General features: G+C 40.1%; 1 protein-coding gene across 3 annotated transcripts in view; it reads left to right on the top strand.

Annotated features, from left to right (window-relative positions):
- RPS6KA5 (ribosomal protein S6 kinase A5) overlaps positions 1 to 22,599 on the top strand; it is a 203,778-nt gene that overhangs the window by 73,987 nt on the left and 107,192 nt on the right. For 2 of the 3 annotated variants that reach the window (XM_003408821.4, XM_023546495.2), the window contains exon 3: positions 20,476 to 20,694. In XM_003408821.4, the coding sequence (XP_003408869.1) occupies positions 20,476 to 20,694 (219 nt within the window). Of the gene's footprint in view, positions 1 to 20,475; positions 20,695 to 22,599 lie in introns of those variants that run through there. The other variant, XM_023546497.2, reaches the window with a different exon arrangement.

Raw genomic sequence — 22,599 nt, 5'->3', positions numbered from 1 at the left:
AATTTTGAAGTGCGTGCAGGCAGAATATGGGAATTCAAGGTCCCTTGCCTACAGTAATGTCTACTGAGCAATAACTGTCTGTGCCTACCCTGGTGCCCTCTCAAGAAGGTCACTTTTTCCTTGTCATGTGCATTGTTTTGTTATCTAATCAGCAGTAGATCTTGCAGGTTGTTCTGTGGGTACTTGTTTATCAAGCTCCAGCCTAAAGTGCCATTCTAGAAATCTCGGTGGGGATATGTCTTTGCTCCTGGAAAGTAGTCTCTATTAAAGTATCCCCGACAGCAGAGTCTTTTTTTTTTTTTTTTTTCCTAAATCTTTTTACAGCAAACTTTTCAGAAACACATTTCATTTATTAAATAAGACATGCTTCTATTTATTCAGGGTATTTTGCCACTAGAGGGTGCTGGAAATTGCACTAGGCAATTTAAAGACACAGCTGCTTTTTGGTGACATAATAGAAGGAGGAAAGTTTGGTTGAGTCATGCAAAAGACTGTTGTTAAAAGTATGATGACTTAGTCATCATTTGTCATTTTATTCTTTTAGCCGTGTAGAAAGTATCCCTATTAAAATAGTACCTTGAAAAGAATGTATTCATTTAATTGTCAAAATTGCCATTCAAAAAAGTTTATAATTTTATAATTTCACATGTGAGTAGACCCACTATGCCCTATGATTCCCTGTAAGCCTACAGTGTTCATGTAAATCTTAGAGGTTGAATCAAAAGACAATTCCCCAGGAAGGGTTGATTGTGTAAACAAAGTTTTATTTATTATTGATGCCGGCTTAGGTCTGGTGCCCTCTAGCCAAAGCCCAGGACAGGGATTGGGTGCATAGGATTTATTGTGGGAGTGGTCTTAGGAGAAAGAATGAGGGAAGCAGGATCCGGCAGGGGAAGGGCTTAAGCAAGTGTGTAGTCTAAGACGGAGTCTAGATTTAGCTCATGGGAAGTTTTGCAGCAAGAGTGAGGGGACAGGCCTTTTGTATCCATGTTAGTTGTTGGTTGCAGGCTGCTTGGGTTGGGGCAGGACAGGGAATGGTGGGATGTGACCTCTCAGGTGAGGCAGTTCCTTTTGTACATGGGCCCTTCTCTAGAGAAGAGGACAGCTATCAGCCATTCACAACCAGCACTGAGCACTGGGGGATGGGTGCACCAGCCTGGAAAGGGGATCTTGGTGGGGCACCATCAGCAGCCACTACCGATACTCATACTCATTAAAAAAAAAAAAAAAAAATTTTTTTTTTTCTCATTGGCACCTGTAATTCAAATCTAAGCACTTAGGTAAACAGCTTTTTTGTTGAAGGTATATGCAGAAAATTATCTATGAACATGCTTTTTAGTCTCCCTTGCTTTCAGGTTTTCTATATTTTTCTTCTGGTGGGATTTGTTGGTAATCAAGCCATGGCTAGTCGTCTCCCGCTCTACGCTTACAAGAGGCTATAATGTCCTTTGCAGCAGCTTCTTTCCAGATGAACCAGAACTGTTTGGTTTTTAAGTCATTTGGGATCAGGGGTAAGAAATGGCCTGTAAATTCGCTGGATCATCCATACGGAAACAGGAGTTGCCACAGCCACATACATACGTGCCATTAGGAGCAGGCTTAATGTATACAGTGGCTCAGAGCTTTCTCTGAAACTTAGAAAGTGCTGTTCTAGAAGCATCACTATACGATTTATTTTTAATTATTCAAGCTAATGGAATCTGCATAAATGGAATTCAGAGCTAGTTAGTCCATTCATTTTTTTATTTTCAACCTTCTTATCTATTAAGTCTTTTACAGGAGCTGCCACCATTCACAAGAAAACGTACTGATTTGTGTCCCTGATTCTTTTCTGCTGGGCAGTTCTTACCGAACATTAAAGTTGCCGACCAAAGGAGTCAAAAGGCCCTGGTTAATTCAAAATCAAAAGTTGATTTAAGTTTAGAGAATACAGATGTTTGTGCACAAAACAAATGGCCCACCCTGGGGGCTCTCAGAAGAATTGTTTATTGCCTGTGATTTCGGAAGCTTTTACTGTGTCTCTTTTCTTTATTTTAACATCTGTTTATTTAGTCAAGCATGTTTTGAGTTCATAGCTTTCCCATATATGTTAGAAGAATAATCTATTTTTAATCAGTTTAACTTTTTTAATGTTAGAAACTTTGTTTTTATGATTTTACATTTTTAGCAACAGTGGCCAACTTAAAAAGTAGTTATGTTCAATGGCTCAGATTCTCCATTTTTATTTTGAGTATATTGAAATCTTTAGTTTTATAGGTATGCAATTTTTTAATGTTTGAAATGTAGCATGCAATTGAGATACCTGTAGTGTTAAGGACTTTAGAAATCAATGCTTCTGTTTGATAAATATGTAAAATCAAATGCATTCTAATTATTTTAAATGTGCTTTAAAATTTTCCTATTTTTAAAAAGAAATTTCACGGAGTTTACAAAGATAGGCAGCCCTTCTACCCAAAAAAGTTACTTAAAATAGAAGAATAAGAAATGAAAGCAGAACAGAAGCCAGATAAAAGAAAAGTGAAGTAAATGTGATAGACATCTGAGATGAGATAGTCCTTGTAATTGAGTTGTAAATTTAGTTCCGGAGTTTCTAAGAGGTAAGGCAAAATGGGAAATTCTTTGGCTTATGTGATTTGTATTATTTCTTTTAAAGGGAAGGGGTATATAAATTCATCTAGAACAGTGATTTTCAAGCTTTTTTTTTCCTACGCCCTTGGGTCATGGGATCCTAGCAGGTTAGCCCCATGTTGAAATAGGTATACTTTTATATTGTAATCAAATGTATGTATTTAAAGTATACATACAATTTTTTTTTTTACTAACACATATGTTATCTGCCAGACTCTGTTTTAGAGGCTTATACATATTATTTAATTATCAGACTCTTTATGATGTAGAACTATTACTGTCCTTAATGACGAAGTTGAGACTCGGATATGTTAAATACTTCCCCCGAGATCACACAGTTAGTAAATAGCGTTTCTAGGATTCCAGCATAGGCAGTCTGGCACCAGAGTTTATGTTTTTAACTAGTGTTCTATACTGTTCCTCCTTTTTAACCTCACATGCTCAGATTTGTTTACATTTGTACGTATGCACACACACATGCACACACACACGTATATAAAGAGGTAGCAGAGTTTCATGAAACACATGTAATGTATTTGGTTCTATTTCAGTTTTTTTAGATGCTGGTTGGACCCACTGAATTGACATCATCGTCAACTATTGGGTCACAGCCCACGTTTTGAAAAATCACTGGTCTAGAAAGTCTTTCAACAAGCATAGAAGTTTTCAAATGACTCCTCCTTTATCAGGGGCATTAAATAATGTAATGGGAACAGCGTCTTTGACAAAAGAGAGAGATATTCTTGAAAAAACATGATCCTTATTTTATGTCATCTCAAAAAAAAGTGAAGCACGTAAGATTAAACCTTAACTTACCGAAGTCTTTTTGAATAGAACTTAACTTCTGTGGTCCAGGTGAGGTGCTTTGTATCGATCTTACTACAAGGTACATTTTAGAGAATTTACTGAGACAGCCAGTAATGTTCCTTATATTCTTTGGATAATTAGATGTTTCAGATGAATCTTTGAAGTACCAAATTATAGTCAGTCAGTTTCATGGTTGAACTCTTGAGTATTTGTTTTGTGTGTTTGTGTGTGTATGTGTGTGTGTCCTTGTCTGTGTACTGATTGTGCTGCGGTAACACTGAAAAGAAGCAACTTCTCTGAGAATCCTTTCAATGATGGTGGTTTTATTGGGGCATTGATACATACTATATACGTACTAGTCTTACTAGTATATAGTCTTGAGATATATATATATATATACAGCTGGCCTCTTAGCAAGGATACCAATTCCCAAAGGCAGGACAAGTGAAATTTAGCATTCCAGAAATGTGTTTTTTGTTTGTGTCCATTTCTGGCACTGCTGTCTTGGGGAAGAGGGTGGGAATGGGCAGGTTGATTGTCAGAATTGGGAGCTACAGCCAAAGACATATCTATCGCATGTGGAAAAATGGAAACCTTTCCCCATGTTAAATTACACATGAGAAAGGGGTAAGGCTGAGCATTGTAATTAGTTTCCCATAGTTGTGACAGATCACAAAGCAGTGGCTATGGGTAGATGTCTCTGTTAAAATATTTTTTTGTTCTAGAATGATGACAGCTAAGTTTCCCTAGTTCATTTTCACCCAGGAATGTAGTCAGGACCCACATTTAATTTGAAGTCATCAAAAATGAAACAGAACGCAGGAACATTGATATGCCAGGCATTAGTGAGCTGAAATGGACTGGTATAGGCTGTGTTCGATCGGACAGTCATATGGTCTACAATGCTGGGGTTGACAGCTTGAAGAGGAATGGTGTTGCATTCATCATCAAAAAGGACATTTCAGTGTTCACGATCATTAGTCATTAGAGAAATGCAAATCAAAACTACAATGAGAATTCATCTCACTCCAGCAAGGCTGGCATTAATCCAAAAAACACAAAATAATAAATGTTGGAGTGGCTGTGGAGAGATTGGAACACTTATACACTGCTGTGGGAATGTAAAATGGTACAACCACTTTGGAAATCGATTTGACGCTTCCTTAAAAAGCTAGAAATAGAACTACCATATGATCCAGCACTCCTACTCCTTGGAATATATCCTAGAGAAATAAGAGCCTTTACGCAAACAGATATATACACACCCATGTTTATTGCAGCACTGTTTCCAATAGCAAAAACATGGAAGCAACCAAGGTGCCAATCAACGGATGAATGGATAAATAAATTATGGTATATTCACACAATGGAATACTACTCATTGATAAAGAACAGTGAGGAATCTGTGAAACATTTCATAACATGGAGAACCCTGGAAGGCATTATGCTGAGTGAAATTAGTTGCAAAAGGACAAATATTGTATAAGACCACTATTATAAGAACTTGAGAAATAGTTTAAACTGAGAAGAAAATATTCTTTTGTGGTTATGAGCGGGGGAGGGAGGGAATGTGGGAGAGAGGCATTCACTAATTAGATAGTAGATAAGAACTACTTTAGGTGAAGGGGAAGACAGCACACAATACAGGGGAGGTCAGCACAATTGGACTAAACCAAAAGCAAAGAAGTTTCCTGAATAAACTGAATGCTTCGAAGGCCAGCGTAGCAGGGGCAGGGGGCTGGGGACCATGGTCTCAGGGGACATCTAAGTCAATTGGCATAATAAAATCTATTAAGAAAACATTCTACATCCCACTTTGAAGAGTGGCACCTGGGGTCTTAAACGCTAGCAAGCAACCATCTAAGATGCATCAATTGGTCTCAACCCACCTGGATCAGAGGAGAATGAACACCAAGGACACAAAGTGATTACGAGCCCAAGAGACAGAAAGGGCCACATGAACCAGAGACTACGTCATCCTGAGACCAGAAGAACTAGATGGTGCCCAGCTATAACCGATGACTGCCCTGACAGGGAACACAACAGAGAACCACTGAGGGAGCAGTAGAGCAGTGGGATGGCGACTCCAAATTCTCATAAGACCAGACTTAATGGTTTGACTGAGACTAGAAGGACTCCGGTGGTCATGGCCCCCAGACCTTCTGTTGGCCCAGGACAGGAACCAGTCCTGAAGCCAACTCTTCAGACATGGATTGAACTGGACAATGGGTTGGAGAGGGATGCTGGTGAGGAGTGAGCTTCTTGGATCAGGTGGACACTTGAGTCTATGTTGGCATCTCCTGTCTAGAGGGGAGATGAGAGGGTGGAGGGGGTTAGAAGCTGGCGAAATGGACACAAAAAGAGAGAGTGGAAGGAGAGAGTAACTGGGAGTGTGTAGCAAGGTGTATATGGGTTTTTGTGTGAGAGACTGACTTGATTTGTAAACTTTCACTTAAAGCACAATAAAAATTACTAAAAAGAAAAAACATTTCAAGATTTATCCTGAAGTACAGTGCTGTCAGTGATAGGATAATATCCATGTGCCTACAGGGAAGAACAGTTAATATGACTATTATTCAAATTTATGTACCAACCACTAAGGCCAAAGATGAAGAAATTGAAGATTTTTACCAACTTCTGCAGTCTGATATTGATTGAACATACAATCAGGATGCATTGATAATTACTGGTGATTGGAATGTGAAAGTTGGAAACAATGAAGAAGGATTGGTAGTTGGAAAATATGGCCCTGGTGGTAGAAGCAATGCCGGAGATCACATGATAGAATTTTGCAAGACCAACGAGTTCTTCATTACAAATACCTTCTTTCACCAAAATAAACGGCGACTATACACATGGAATACAAAGGAATCAAATCGACTACATCTGTGGGAAGAGACAATGGAAAAGCTCAATGTCATCAGTCAGAACAAGGCCAGAAGCTGACTGTGGAACAGACCATCAACTGCTCATGTGTAAGTTCAAGTTGAAACTGAAAAAAATTAGAACAAGTTGAGGAAAGCCAAAGTATGACCTGGAGTATATCCCACCTGAATTTAGAGACCATCTCAGGAATAGATTTGACGCTTTAAACGCTAACGACTGAAGACCAGACAAGTTGTGGAATAATATCAAGGACATCATACATGAAAAGACCAAAATGAATGTCAGAAGGGACTCTGAAACTTGCTCTTGAACGTTGAGTAGCTAAAGTGAAAGAAATGATGAAATAAAAGAGTTGAACAGAAGACAAAGTAAAGTGTTATAATGATACGTGCAAAGTCCTGGAGATGGAAAACCAGAAGGGAAGAACACGCTCTGCATTTCTCAAGCTGAAAGAACAATAAAAATTCAAGCCTCAAGTTGCAATATTGAAGGATTCTGTGGGGAAAATATTAACTGATTCAGGAAGCATCAAAAGAAGATGGAAGGAATACAGAGTCACTATACCAAAAAGAACTGGGCGACGTTCAACCATTTCAGGAGGTACAGTATGATCAGGAACCTATGGTACTGAAGGAAGAAGTCCAAGCTGCACTGAAGGCAGTGGTGAAAAACAAGGCTGTAGGAATTAACGGAATTGAGATGTTTTGACAAATGGATGCAGCACTGGAAGTACTCACTTATCTGTGAAATTTGGAAGAAAGCTACCTGGCTTACTGACTGGAGGAGATCTATATTTATGCCTATTCCAAAGAAAGGTGATCCAACCAAGTGTGGAAATTATCGAACAGTATCATTACTATCACATGCAAGCAAAATTTTGCCGAAGGTCACTCAAAAGCGGCTGTAGCAGTAGATCAACAGGTAACTGCCAGAAATTCAAGCCGGATTCAGAAGAGGACGTGGAACCAGGGTTATCGTTGCTGATGTCAGATGGATCCTGGCTGAAAGCAGAGAATACCAGAAAGATGTTTACCTGATTGTATTGACTATACAAAGGCATTCAACTGTGTGAATCATAACAAATTATGGATGATATTACAAAGAATGGGAATTTCAGAACATTTAATTGTGCTCATGAAGAACCTGTACATAGATGAAGAGGCAGTCGTTCGAACAAAACAAGGGGATACTGCATGGTTTAAAGTCAGGAAAGGTGTGTGTCAGGATTGTATCCTTTCACCATACCTATTCAGTCTGTATGCTGAGCAAATAACCCAAGAAGCTGGGCTATATGAAGAAGAATGGGGCATCAGAATTGGAGGAAGACTCGTTAATAACCTGCGTTATGCAGATGACACAACCTTGCTTGCTGAAAGTGAAGAGGACTTGAAGCGCTTACTGATAAAGATCAAAAACCACAGCCTTCAGTATGGATTACACCTCAACGTAAAGAAAACAAAAATCCTCACAACTGGACCAATAAGCAACATCATGATAAATGGAGAAAAGATTGAAGTTGTCAAGGATTTCATTTTACTTGGATCCACAATCAACACCTATGGAAGCAGCAGCCAAGAAATCAAAAGACGCGTTGCATTGGGCAAATACGCTTCAAAAGACCTCTTTAAAGTGTTGGAATGCAAAGACGTCACCTTAAAGACTAAGGTACACCTAACTCAAGCCATGGTGTTTTCAGTCTCCTCCTGTGCATATGAAAGCTGAATGATGAATGAGGAAGACCAAAGAAGAATTGATGTCTTTGAATTGTGATGTTGGAGAAGAATATTGAATATACCATGGACGGGCAAAAGAGTGAACCAAATATGTCTTGGCAGAAGTACAATCAGAATGCTCCTTAGAAGCAAGGATGGCGAGACTACATCTCTCATACTTTGGACATGTTGTCAGGAGGGATCCGTCCCTGGAGAAGGACATCATTCTTGATAAAGTAGAGGATCAATGAAAGAGAGTGAAACCCTCAATGAGATGGATTGACATGGTGGCTGCAACAGGGGGCTTAAGTATGGCAGTGATTGTGAGGATGGCCAGGACAGGGCAGTGTTAGGTTCTGTTGTACATAGGGTTGGTATGAGCTGGAACCAACTCGATGGCACCTAACAACAACAGCAACAGTTTTATGAAAGCTCATTGTTCCTTCCTGAAAGAGAAAGGGTTGGCCAGCTATGGCTCTGTATATGGATCTGAAATGCTAGATTATTTTGCTAAAGATCCATTGTCAACTTTAGGGCAAAAGTGAGAGGAGGATATTTGGCAGTATGCTACAGAGCTCTTTTTTTTTTTTTTTTAAATCCTATTTGCTTGTTTGTTCATTTTTTTCTTACATTCAGCATTATTTGAGTTTTTGTGATGTGCCCATTCCAGAATTACTTGTTAGTGATACACAATGAGTAAAATCAGACATAGTCCATGACTTCGTGGAATTTATAGTTTGGTAGGAATTAAACAATCAAGCAATCATAGAAATATATGTAAAATTGTGTTTCTGATCATTTCTATGACAGAGAAATGTATGGTGTGTGAGACCATAAAATAAGAGGAACTGACCTGGTCTGAGAGGTCAGAAAAGGATGATTAAGCTGAGATCTGAAGGAGTTAGCTAGGTGGGAAGGTGAAGAGAGGGAGGTAGAGGCCAGATAATTTGGAAACTTGAAGTTATCTTCAGAATGCTCTTTAAAATTTTTGAAAAAACTCCGGACAGTGGAAAACAAAGTGAAGGACCTGGAGGGGATGATCATTTGCCAAAAACCTGTTACGAAGAGAGATTGCTCCTCTGTGCCCTACTGCAGCTACTCCTACTGCCAGACCTCCTTGGCCACATCAGGGTTTACTTCCACATCTGAAATGTGATGGACTCCACCCTTTCCTGAAAAGCACCTATTTCCCTCATGCGTGTGTTGGTGTATCAATAAAGACAAAGAACTATACTGGAAACAAAAAATGCTCCTTGTCATGACCAGACTTACTGGTCTGACAGAGACTGGCGAAACCCCAGAGTATGGCCCCTAGACACCCTTTTAACTCAGTACTGAGGTCACTCCTGAGGTTCACCCTTCAGCCAGTGATTAGACAGGCCCATAAAACAAACAATAATACATGGAGCTCATGCATATATACGAGACTAAATGGATACACCAGCCCAGGGGCAAGGACAAAAAGGCAGGAAGGGACAGGAAAGCTGGACTAATGGAAATGGGGAACCCAAGGTCAAGAAGGGGAGAGTGTTGAGATGTCTTGGGGTTGGCAACCAGCATTACAAAACAGTATGTGTATTAATTGTTCAATGAGAAACTAATTTTCTCTGTAAACCTTCATCTAAATTACATACACAAAAAGAATGCTTTTTATCATAAGAGCAATGGAAAATCTAGGGTTTTGAGCAACTTAGATGAGAGCATAAAAGGCATGTTTACCAGACTGAGGACAAAAGAAAGCTGGGAGACACACCTAGTATGATTGACAACCAGCTCACTGTTTGAGAAGATTGCGATAACCTGGAAGGATGAGAGGACTGAATCTCGGCAGTGATAAGTATCTTTCAGTTAGTGAAAACTCATGACACAATTGGTACTTGTGGTTAATTTAAAAAAAAAAAAAAAAGCTTACTAAAGTAGAGAATCATAAAAAATGATATACATGTACTTTGAACATATTATTTTCCACTTAAAATGTATAAATATACATTCCTTTGCCAATCTTTGAATGTAGGCTCAAGGCCCTTTGTTTGAGAATGGGTTCAACTGGTTGGCTGTTTTGCGTAATCCAACTTGTAATGCATCCTTGATAATTAACAGATTTGATTCTTTAAAGTAGAGTGAGAATGAGACACATTTGAAGTAATCTGAGTGCAGAATCCTTTTAGATTTTCACAGTTTTTTCCCCCAGTCTTTTATAGTTGTTTTACCCACACCTGATTTTTCAGCAGTTCCTTTTTAAAATTTCTGGTTTTTATTTAGTCCTTCCAAAGTATTCAACCTCGTTTTTATAAAAACCACAACTCTGTTTTCACAGTCATATTTCAGTAGTTTATGTAATATTTCATTAAATTATGTAACAACAGCGTATACAAGCATAAACAGGTGAGGCAACAAGTGTCAGTGACTGGTGCCAAGCATACCTCCGATTGCATGGGGACAAAAGGGCCTGGATGAGCTTGCTGTAAGTGGTTCTCCTACAGCCCGTGTGTTTTACAGAAAGGAAAGGAGAGAGCATCACTTAGTCTTGGGAGTTGATTAAGTCGAAGTCATGTATGAGACTTCCTACTTTATTCTTTTAAAAAGCAGTAGTTCAGGTACAGTATATGCTACAAGCTTGGTAAAAGCCCAAAGTAGACATGGCTAATAAATAATGTATGTAATGTATTCTGTTTTAAGTGGCATTAATAAAATCTGAATGACAAAAAGCAGTAGTCTCACAGTGGTTGAGCCATTCAGGTGCCAGTGAGAGCATCACGTCCTATCTGAGCACCATGACAAAGGACATAATGCAGAGGTCTTCTGGAACAGTGGTTCTTAGCCTTTCATGGCTCATGGCTGCTTTCTCCAGAGTAATGCATGCAAAACATATACACTTGGGAAATCTTGCATGGTTTTAGTTATATTGCATTGTAAGCTGATTGCTTTTACAGACAGACTGTAAAAATGTTTTTCTAAAAAATTGATCTCATTCTTATTTTAATGTAAAAATTAAAGGCTACTTCCTGAAATTTTTTAATAAATTCGGATTTTACAGATAATATGAAAAGATCAGTTTACTTATGCTCAAAGTAAATTTTAGTGAAAAGACTGCTTTTGCTTGGCTTGAAAAAGAAGTTGAAATTGTGGAGTGGTTTTTGGCATGGCAATGTAAATATTACATTGTTTTAAAACTGCCAGTTTTAACTTTTGTTTATTATGGAAACAAGTGCTGAAGACCTGTATTTGTATCAATAATATAGCAAATGCAGTGAGTCCCATGTTTGGAAAAGCTAGTTAAGAAGAGACCTACTCTAAGGAAACAGGAATTTCTCTGTTTAGCTCATTTTATATTTCCTTTGTCATGATGCCACTGAGATCATTGGTAACAAGGTTTGTCAGCATCATTGTGCTGTGTGTGTCAGCTAGAATAGAATTATAAATCCTCATTTTAGTTTGAACAGAAATAACCTTTATAATATTTGCAATGTTCTTCCAACCTATAGAAGTCTTTCTCTAGCTTTGGAAAAGTTTAAAGAGTTGTCTTCATCCAATTCTTTCTTCTGAAATGGCGGCTTAACTAAGAGAACACAGAGTTTCAGCAATATCCAAAATGATATCTGTAGAGTCTTGAATTGAAAGATTTACCTCATTCGTGTGCTCACAGATATCTGCCACGCTAATTGAGGAATTAATCCTCGTCAGTTGTTCTTAGAATGTATTTTCCCTCAGTCTCAAAATAATTAAAACTTCTACCTCAAGCACTGTCGAGTGCAGCAAGACTGCTATTGTTGGGTGCTGTCAAGTCGATTCCAACTCATAGTGACCCTGTAGGACAGAGGAATTGCCCCATAAACTAGCCCTCTGGAAAACCAGTGAGCTCCATTCCCTGTTCCGCTCACCGTTCTTGACAGGGTACCTTGAAAAGGCCCTGGCTGTGATGAAGCTGATGAGCTTCTCAGCAGTAGATAAGACTTCTGGAAGGTGCCTGGTAGAGCATTTTATGCTGTTGCATGCTGATGTAGAAATTAGAGTAATGTTAAGACATGAAGCTTAGTCTTTTCACCTAAGCAGCAAATCCAGATGTGTTACTAAACACCTGTCTTAGGGGCTCCATCCCAGCAGGAAGTACTGTTTATCTTTTTGGGCCAAAAAGTTTTCACTGTCAGTAGCATCCAAGAGATGTTTTCAAAATAGAAATTCTTCAATGACTTCAGCACACACCTAATGGATGCATGCCAAGAGTTGGCTACACCGGAGACTGTCGTCCATCTCGTTGCAAACGGAAAGGAAAAGATACAGCCACCAATTCCGGTTCCAACGGCTTCTCTTAAGATATTGGAAACCGGTAGGCAAGGACTACTTCACTTTTCTCCCTCTGCTCCAGGCTGCAAACCAGCTTAACCAGGGATTGTGGCCTCTTCAAGGTCTCTGTGATAGTGAATGTGTTTTCTTCCCACTTGCCAATGTGATAAGCAGCCTTATGGGGTGCTTCAAAAACAAGCCTGTTGGGAGGCAGCTGTTTTTTTGTTGTTGTTGTTGTGCAGGCTACTCTTAAGTAAGATTCTCACTGCCTGAAATATTTGTTGTTTCGATAGTTGTAAGGAGTCCCCTGAGTGTCACAAACGGTTAAGCATTTGGCTATTAACTGAAAGGTTGGTGGTTTGAATACACCCGGAGGAACCTTAGAAGAAAGGCCTGGTGATCTACTTACAAAAGATCACAGCCATTGAAGACCCCGTGGAGCACTGTTCTACTCTGAAACATACAGGGTCAGCACGAGTCAGAGTTGACTCGACGTCAGCTAGTTTGGTTTGGTTGGTTGGGAAGTAGTTGTAAAGCAGTCCTCCCTTCACTTTTGTGGACATAAGCATCAACTGGTATTTACCATTTAACTGAAGTACTGTAGCTTTTGTGTTCATCATGGCAACTACAAATGTAAAAACAAAAGTTTTGTGAGCTTCATCATACTTTTTTCTTTGACATTTTCTGATAGATAATCATAATTTTATTGGCTATGTGGTCTTTAACTCATTATTGGAAAACTTCTGGACATCATCACATGGAAAGGCAGATGACTATATATTATTTAGCCATAATGATTTACTGTATAGCATGACACTAAGGATGATTTTATATTACTTGACCGTATAATCAGCATCCTATGCTCCCTTGCACTTCTTACTCAGAGTGAAATATTATTATTTTTAATAACAGGAAAGAATCAAAGAAAAAATATTTTCTTGTGCTTGCTTTACAGACACACATCAGTGGACCCTCCTAGTGGTGAAAGGTCTTAAAGTCATATTTAAGATTGGTTTAAGGAATAAGGGCATTTTACCTATGTGAGATGACATGGTAGTGCTTAGTTTTTGTTTTTTTTTAAAGTGTATTTCTATCAGTTTTTTTTTTTTTTTAGTAGACTTTATTTTTCAGAGCAATTTTAGGTTTACAGAAAAATTGCACAGAAAGGATGAACGAAGAAAACCAAAGACACAAGGGAAAGATTAGTCCAAAGGGCTAACGGACCACGACTACCACAACCTGCACCAGACTGAATCCAGCACTACTAGTTGGTGCCCAGGTACCACCACCGACTACTCTGACAGGGATCACACTAGAGGGTCTTGGACAGGGCTAGAGGAAAACATAGCACAAAATTCTAACTCACAAAGCAAAACAAAGAGCAGGCTTACTAGTCTGACAGAGACTGGAGAAACCCTGAGAGTGTAGCACCTGGACACCATTATAGCTCAGTAATGAAGTCACTCCTGAGGTTCACCCTTCAACCAAAGATTAGACAGGCCCATAAAACAAAACAAAACTAAACGGACACACCAGCCCAGGAACAAGGACGAGATGGAAGGCAGGAACGGGAGAGCTGGTAACGGGAAACCTAAGGTTCAGGAGGGAAGAGTGTTGACATGTTGTGGGGTTGGCAACCAGTGTCACAAAACAGTATGTATATTGATTGTTTATTGAGAAGCTAGTTTTTAAACTTTCATCTAAGATACAATAAAAAAAAAGAAAAACTGCATAGAAAGTACAGCGTTCCCATATGCCTGTCTCCCCAGCTCACAGTTTCCCCTATTATTGTCATAGTATTGTACATTTTATTACAATGGGTGAAGCAGTATTGATACATTATTCTTATTAACTGAAGTCCCTAGTTTACATTAGGGCTTACTCTTTGTGTTGGACAGTTCTGAGTCTTGACAAATGCATAAAGTCATATATCCGCCATTACAGCAGCATACAGAATAGTTTCACTGCCCTAAAAGTGCCCTTTGCTTTATCCTCCTCTTGCTGTCCCTGGCAGCCACTGATCTTTTTATCGTGTCCGTAGTTTTCATTCCAGAATATCATGTAGTTGGAATCATGCAGCATGTAGCCTTTTCAGACTGGCTTTTTTCACGAAGGTTCTTCCATGTCTTTTCGTGGCTTGATAGCTTATTTCTTTTTATTGCTAAATAATACTCTGTTGTATGGAGATACCACAGTTTTATCTATCCACTCACCTGTTAAGGTACATCTTAGTTGCTTTGAATTTTTGGCAATTATGAATAAAGCTGCTATAAACGTGTGTGGTTTTTACGCGGACATCGTTTTCAATTTAATTGAATAAATACCTAGGAACACCTCATGGTAAGCCTGTGTTTAGCTTTGTAAGAAGCTGCCAAACTGTCTTCCGAAGTGGCTTTACCATTTTGCATTCCCGCCAGCAATGAATGACAGTCCCTCTTGCTCTATGTTCTCACCAGCGTTTGATTGTCAGAGTTTTGCACTTTAGACATTCTAATGGGCGTGCCTTTCCATACGAACTTCAGAATCAGTTTGTCAGTATAGGCAGCGCCCAGATTATGGACGAGTTCCTTTCCTCAGTCTGTCTTTAAGTCACGTTTATACGCAAGTCAGAACAGTTAGGTATGGTTTGTATCTAACGTCAGGTAGTAAAGTGTTTGCTTTAGAGTATATAGTGTACCTTCGTATGCATAAAAAACATTAAAGAAACATTTTCAGATATACTAAAACATCTTTAACATGATAATATAATAATAATAATGTTTTGATACGTGTCGCAAATGGTGCCCGTTTGTTATTATGAACCTCAAGTTTTTAATATAATAGGCTTTACAGGGGTTGGTTTTTAACTACGGGTTGTACATAAAAGTCGGACATTTGTACCCCAGGAACTGCCTATACCCACAAAATAACTTTCCGGGATTTTGATTGGGGTTGCATTGGATCTATAGATGAAGTTAGGAAGAACTGACATCTTAATAATACTGTCTTCCTAACCAGGGACGTGAAATGTCTCTCCATTTACTTAGATCTTCCTTGATTTCTTCTTTCAGCAGAGTTTTGTAGTTTTCTGCATGTAGATCTTGTACATACCTGTGGTTTTTTTTTCTTTTTTTGTGCTAATGTAGATGATGTTGTGTTTTAATTTTAGATTCCAATTGTTCATTGCTGGTATACAGGAAAGCAGTTGACTTTTGTGTATTAACTTGGTATCTTGCAACCTGGCTATAATTGTTTATTAGTTCCAAGAATTTTTTGGTCTGGGTTTTTTGTTTTTTTTTTTTTTGGCGCTATTCAGGATTTTCTACATAGGCAGTCATATCTGCAAAGACATTTTTGATTTTCCTTCCCAGTCTGCATATTTTTTATTTTTTTGTCTAATTGCATTAGCTAGGAATTCCAGCATATTGTTGAATAGGAGTGGTGAGAGGAGACATTCTTATCCTTGTATTTTTCCTGATCTTTGGGGAAAGCATCTAGTTTCTAACAATTAAGTATATTAGCGATGGTTTTTGATAGACGTTCTTTATCAAGTTAAGGAAGTTCCTCTTTATTTCTAGTGTGTTGAGAATTTTTATCATGAATGGGTGTTGGATTTTGTCAGGTGTTTTTTCTACATCTGTTGATATGATCAGATGGTTTTTCTTCTTTAGCCTGTTAATGTGATGGCTTACATTAATTGATTTCCAAGTGTTGAACAAGCGTTGTGTACCTGGAATAAAACCTACTTGGTTGTGGTGTATGATTGTTTTTATATGTTGTTGGATTCAATTTTGATAGTGTTTTCAAATACTTGAAAAATTATAGAAAAAGACTAACATTATTTTTTGTAAGTCCAGAGAGGATAGAAGTAGGACCAATAGTAATTCCACTCACTATAAGAAAACTTTTCTAATGTTTAGAACCCTTTTTCAATAAAATGGGCTACTTTACAAAACTTCTTCCTCTTGGAAGTTGTAGCATTCCACTGTTAGAACACCTAGCCCGTATTGTGACTTCTGTTTAATGCCTGGCTTCTTGTCTATTTGCCTGTGAGGCCACTCACTTAAGGGAGGCAGTGGAACACAGCCAAGAGGGTGGGCTCAGGAGTCAGGCTGAATGGGCAAGAGAGCCAACGTTTCTACACTTTAAATTTGCAAAATCGAAATAATCATCCTCACCTCCTTATAAGGATGTTAAGAGAATTGAGTGGGATAAAATATATATCTGAACAGCTGCCAAGGACTCAGTGATAGGCGCTAACTCCCAGCAGTTTGTCTGTCAAATGGTTAAGACCTGTGCTGAAAGACAAATGTGAAGTGCTGGGGAGATGCTGACAGCCATCTTTCAGGGATGCTGTATAAAGAATTCCTGCATGGGAAAGGATAGATAGATTACATAATTCGTAAGGACTATGATAGTGGCTAAGAGCTACGGCTGCTAACCAAAAGGTTGGCAGTTTAAATCCACCAGGCACTCCTTGGAAACCATATGGAACAGTTCTGCCCTGTCCTGTAGGGTCACTGTGAGTCGGAATCAACTCGATAGCAATAGGTATGGTATGGTATGGCACTCTGGAGATACGAATCTGGGAGAGCACGAACTTAGAGTAGGTTCTATGTGAATGTAAGGAACACAAAAGCTCCAAAGCTACTTGCAGAGGACCTTATTTTCTCCCAAATCTGCATACAGGTATGTGTCGCTTATCCATTTGATCAACATCCAACTGTACATACGTCTGTAGCCTAGGACACCCAGGTGTCTGAATGCTGGGACTCCAGACCCTTGTCTTGAGGTCGAAGCCCAACTTCTGCCCAGCTGCTGCGTGTGGCTCAGAAGCCACCTACTCTGTGGTGGCAGTGGAGGCCTAGGCCCAAACTCTCAACGCCAGTCCCGCTTGGCTTCTGTGAATTGGCGGGCTAGTCCCTTTGTTTTGTCTGGTGGTGTCATAGTGCACTGATGGAAAGGTATGTGCCCCAGGCGCCCCAGCCTGGCTCTTGCACCTTCAGCCCCCCCTTGACCTGCACCCTGCCCTCTCTGGGCAGGTTCTCATGGGTGAGCTGGCCTTCCCTGTGGCTGCCTTAGTATAGAAGTCTGTGACAGTCAAGTCAGCAGTTTGGAGGAGAAAGTGCAGGGTGATTATTGTACCTGCCTTCTTGTTTCAAATGCCACATCTGACCAGGCCAGTTTGAAGACAGCCAGCGGATATTTGCAGCTGGCTCTTGCCTTCTATGGCCTGACTCCCACTTTCATGTTTTGCCGCCATAATATGCCACAAGGAGCAAGTGTTTGCTGTTTTATGTGCTGTTTACAGCTTTGGGGCGCAAGTCATAAATCTTGCCCAGCCATAATTGACAAAAAACATTGGTATTCATGAGGCCACCCTGGCCTGGGGTGCCTTTTGATTTCTCCCTTTTCCCTGGCTTTGTTTTTGCTTTAAGGTGACACTTTTTGCTCTCCGACAGTTCAAATACACTACTTATATTTCTAACACCTTCCCACAGCCCCTCTTGCCACTGGGAGGAATGGGCACCGAGACCAGCTTCTGAGCGCCCAAGGTTGGCGGGCATCACAGGGCCAGGCCAGGGCAGGGGCACCGGGTTGTCGAGACTGCTCCCCTACTGCCCAGGCCTCATCCATAGCCTCCCCACTACAGGACTTGCGGAGTGCTCCCTTGGGGTGTCTGCAGCAGGAGCTGCCCAGGCCTCATGCAGTGTGCCACACAGCAGCCCCTGGGCCCGTGTGCCTGGGAGACCCATGCCCAGTGGACCCAGGTGCTCGTACAACCTCCAAATCATATAACATCCTATTTCACAGAATGTATGGTGGATGTTAAGCAACATATATCTATAGTGGCTTGCTCTTCTGGAAGATAGAGTACATTCCATTAGAATACTTTCAAGCTTCATTCCATCGCTTCTGAATGGATGTACATTTTTCATTTTTATACTTCAGGTTAATTTATTAGCATCTTTTTATATTAAAAAAATTATTTATTTATTTATTTTTATGCCTTAATAATTAATTACCCCCCCAACAACAACAAAAAAAAAAACAAGCCAATTGTCGTCAAGTTGATTCAACTCAAAGCAATTCTGCAGGACCAAGTAGAACTGCCCCTTGGGGTTTCCAAAGCTATAAATCTTTAGGGAAGCAGACTGCCACTTCTTTCTCTTGCAGAGCAGCCGGTGGGTTTGAACTGCTGACCTTTTGGTTAGCAACTGAGCGCTTAACTGCTGTGCTACCAGTTTCTTCTAATAATTAATATTAATAAGCATACCTGTTAATATCTCAATTTATAATTGTCTGGTATATCTTGTTAATATCACTTCTGCCTTATTAATATCTCAGCCTGTAATTGTCTTCTTCACAATAAGAGAAGACACAAACCTTTTGTAAACTTTTTCTGCCTTCCAGAATGTGTTCAGTATGTTTATGGTACTGCTCTTATTAAACTCTAGAACAAGCCATTTCCAGCATCCATGAAAAGTCATTTTTTAAATTCATTTATGGACAAGACTATGGTCCCTGGAGTCAGACTGCTTGTGTTTGAATCAGTTTTGCCTCTTCCTATCAGCATTTTTTAGCTACTTCCTTACTATTCTGAACCCACTTGGGGCTACCAAAAGTACTAACTTCACTGGGCTGTTCTGAGGATTAAGTGGGTCAACACATGGAGAGGGCTCATCACAGTGCCTGACATAGACAGGTCCTTAGTAAGTGTTGGCTCTCCTCATGACTATACAGTCATTCGCTGATCTGGTGTATATCACCTGTCAGGACTTACCTCGTTCCTGAAGTACTGGACTCAGTAACATACAGGCTACAAGGGCCCTTCCTTTAAAGCTCTCTTATTCCTACCCTGGTGGCACAATAGTTAAGTGCTTGGCTGCTAACCAAAAGGTTGGTAGTTTGAACCCACACAGTGGCTTTGTGGGAGAAAGACCTGGCGATCTGGTCCCATGAAGAGTACAGCCTAGAAACCCCTATGGTACATTTCTGCTCTGTCACATGGGGTCACTATGAGTCAAATTGACTCCAAATTCTAGTGGATAGAGTATAACAGAATTATGTGGAAATACTTAACTTCTAAAGTGGAACTGGTCTAAACCATCCCGGGAGACATTTGCATTTTAAAAGAGGACTGTAGCTCTAAACCAAAACCCATTGCTGTCCAGTCGATTCCGACTCATGGTGACCTTATAGGACAGGGTAGAACTGCCCCATAGGGTTTCTAAGGCTATAATCTTTATGGAAGGAGACTGCCATATCTTTCTCCCACAGAGCAGCTGATGGGTTAGTAGCCCTTTTGGTTAGTAGCCCAGCACTTAAGCACTGTGTCACCAGGGTCTGTAACTTGATGGGATGAATTGGGGACTTTTCTCTTCTAAAAAGGGTGTTTTTGGCCTGCCCTCCCTTCTCCTCTCTCCCTTCCCTCCCCCCTCACCCCAACCAAAAATAAATGTAGAAAACCTTGCTCTGCCCAGTGAAGCAGTGTGCCCACATGGCCCCCACACAGGACTGTGCCAGACAGAGCCCTTACTTATGGAAAGTATGATGAGGTTGACCCAGTGGGCCATGAATTACTGCCCAGAGATGTAAAGGGCAATATTCTATCTTATTGCTTGAGATTTATGGCCTTTTGCTGTTCATTAATCTGAAGACCTGTTTTGTTTATATAATACCAGTTTATGTTACTTTTTAGGCTTTTTTTTTTTTTTTTAAGTATATGGGGGTACTTGGGGTGCATGCTTTATATTGGGTGTATAGAATTCTTATTAAGAGCTGTTTTCATTTGTCCATGTCAGCTGCAGGCATATATACCTAGAGCTTTTATCTGATGTCTGAGATGTCCTAGTTGTGCTAGAATTAGACTGTGGTTAGTTGCCCATAATAACAGCTAGTTCCCTACAGCTAAAAATACTGAGGAGAGAATAACAGTACAAGAGTGAAGGCCTCACCGTGTCAGCAGTGGCTAGGTATGTAAACACTGAGGGTTAGACCTGGAAATACAGTTGGTATAAAATTGAAGAAACCCATCAAAGAACTGTTTCAGCCAGCAATCAGAGTACTTTTTTCTTCCAAGAGTGCTTTTTGTGCCTTGTAACTTTCAACTTCCAATAAATTACCCTTCTGCCTAGGTAGCATTTTAATTCTTTTTATTTTTTTCTCTCATTTTCAGCTTATGGAAAAGTATTTCTAGTGCGTAAAATAAGTGGCCATGATACTGGAAAGCTGTATGCCATGAAAGTTTTGAAAAAGGCAACAATAGTCCAAAAGGCCAAAACGACAGAGCACACAAGGACAGAGCGCCAGGTGCTGGAGCACATTAGACAGTCACCGTTTTTGGTTACTTTGCACTATGCTTTCCAGACGGAAACCAAGCTTCACCTCATTTTAGGTAAGTTTAGTCCATGGTCGTCAGACCTTTTATGAAAACATTTATCCTTTGGTCTTGAACCGTGATGCACTGAAAGGGCAGTACACTTCGGTCCCATTTTTCTCTGTGGTGGCATTTCCTTGAAACTTGTGCATTGCTCCGGATGTGGGGTCTCCTGGCCTAAAGGGATCCATATGCTTCTGTTCTGCGCTCCTTTATGCCTCGTAAGGAACAGGTGAATTCTTAGGAGTATCTTCCTCCCCAGACAGTGTGCCTCCATTTACGTGGAGGCGCTGAGTGGTGAAGTGGGCCACAGCTGCTACTTCAGGAGTTTCTCGGCAACTCGAAGGTCAACAGCTTGGGCTGGCAAGGGGAAATTTGTGGAAACCAGTAATTGGGAAAAAGAAAAAAGAATGAAAGAAAAGATTTCTCTTCTTAGAGATGCTTTGCTTTGCTTTTCCCGGTGGTGAAAAACCTGCATATAATGGAGATAGCCACTCATCAGTCACCCTTTGATCACTTCCATCTCCTCAACAGGCACTTCTGAACACTTTCCTTTCCCAAATAAATTTGGATCATTGTGTTTGGACTTTGGAAATGTCCGCACTGCACATTGCCAGGTTGCTTTGCAGAAAGGTCGTGCCATTTTCTAGTCCAGAAATAAATGACAGTACTTCTAGTATTGCACTCTGTCACCATTGAGTATTCCACCTATTACGATTTTGATCCCATTCTTGTGCTAATTTGCATTTATGTATCATAATTCCCTCTTGGAGCTGTTGTGAGGATTAGATGAGATAGTATTTGGCATAGTGCTCTCTAAGCATTAGCTGTTCCCTGAGCGCCTGCAGTGTTATCCATAGTATCACTAACAAGTGTTATCCATGCTGTCACTGACCCTCACACCTGTACTGCCAGGGTCCTCTCATTTACAGTGTCAGATATTCTCAGAGGCTCTTTGTCTCAATATTGCACACCTAGTGTAAGTTTGAGAATTAAGATTAGAACTCAGATCTGACTCATTCCAGAGTCACTGTTTTATCAGCCAGAAATGTTGCCTGTAGTCTTGGATTAGTGGTAGTACAAACAGATTTTTATTTTCTTTTAAATACATTTGGCAATTTTATTGAATTATTTTAGGAACTGTACTTTTATTATTATTGTTGTTCATTGCCATGAGTTGGCCCCCTGACTCTTGATGACCCCACGTACGATGGGATGAACTATTGTGATCCATAGGATTTACATTGACTGATTTTTGCACGCAGATTGCCAGGCCTTTCTTCCTAGTCTTCATCTGGAAGCTCCACTGAAGCCTGTTTAGTATCATAGTAACACACAAACCTCCACTGACAAGATAGGTAGTGGCTGCGCTTGAGGGCATTGGCTGGAATCAAACCCGGCTCTCTCACATGAAAAGGAGGAGTTCTACCTCTGACGCGGCTGCCCTTATGCTTTTTTTAAGGATACCTAACATTGCATTTGCTGTTTGAGCCAGGAAGTTATACTTCAGGCTCATGTCGCAATGTGTACTTACCATTAACTAACGACCCTAAATCTTTTATCTGCATAGAGCACAATCTCTCCTGTTCTGTCGGAGCCCCCGTGCATGTTATCATCTGCCCATTGTTCCAGTGGGTCAGTATCTTTTGGCCCTTGAGTCTGCCTCCTGTATTTGCTGTCCTGCTCAGCATGTTTGCTGATTTTAATCTGCATGCCTTTCTTATCCGACATCATATGAGACAAAATATTTTAATACAGTGGTTTCAAACATTTGTAGCAGCAGAACCCTTCCGTCAGATGAAAGCACGGAAATTCCAATGGAAAACAAATAGAAGCGAGAGGCTCTGCTTGAATCTGGGTTAAAGGGCACTGTGTCCTACCAGTCTCTTCTGTCCTTCACCCTACCAGAATCCCCAAGGAAGC

Source organism: Loxodonta africana, chromosome 10 (genome assembly GCF_030014295.1).
Source record: "Loxodonta africana isolate mLoxAfr1 chromosome 10, mLoxAfr1.hap2, whole genome shotgun sequence".
NCBI lineage: Eukaryota > Metazoa > Chordata > Mammalia > Proboscidea > Elephantidae > Loxodonta > Loxodonta africana.
This window is presented reverse-complemented; position numbering and strand designations above follow the sequence as displayed.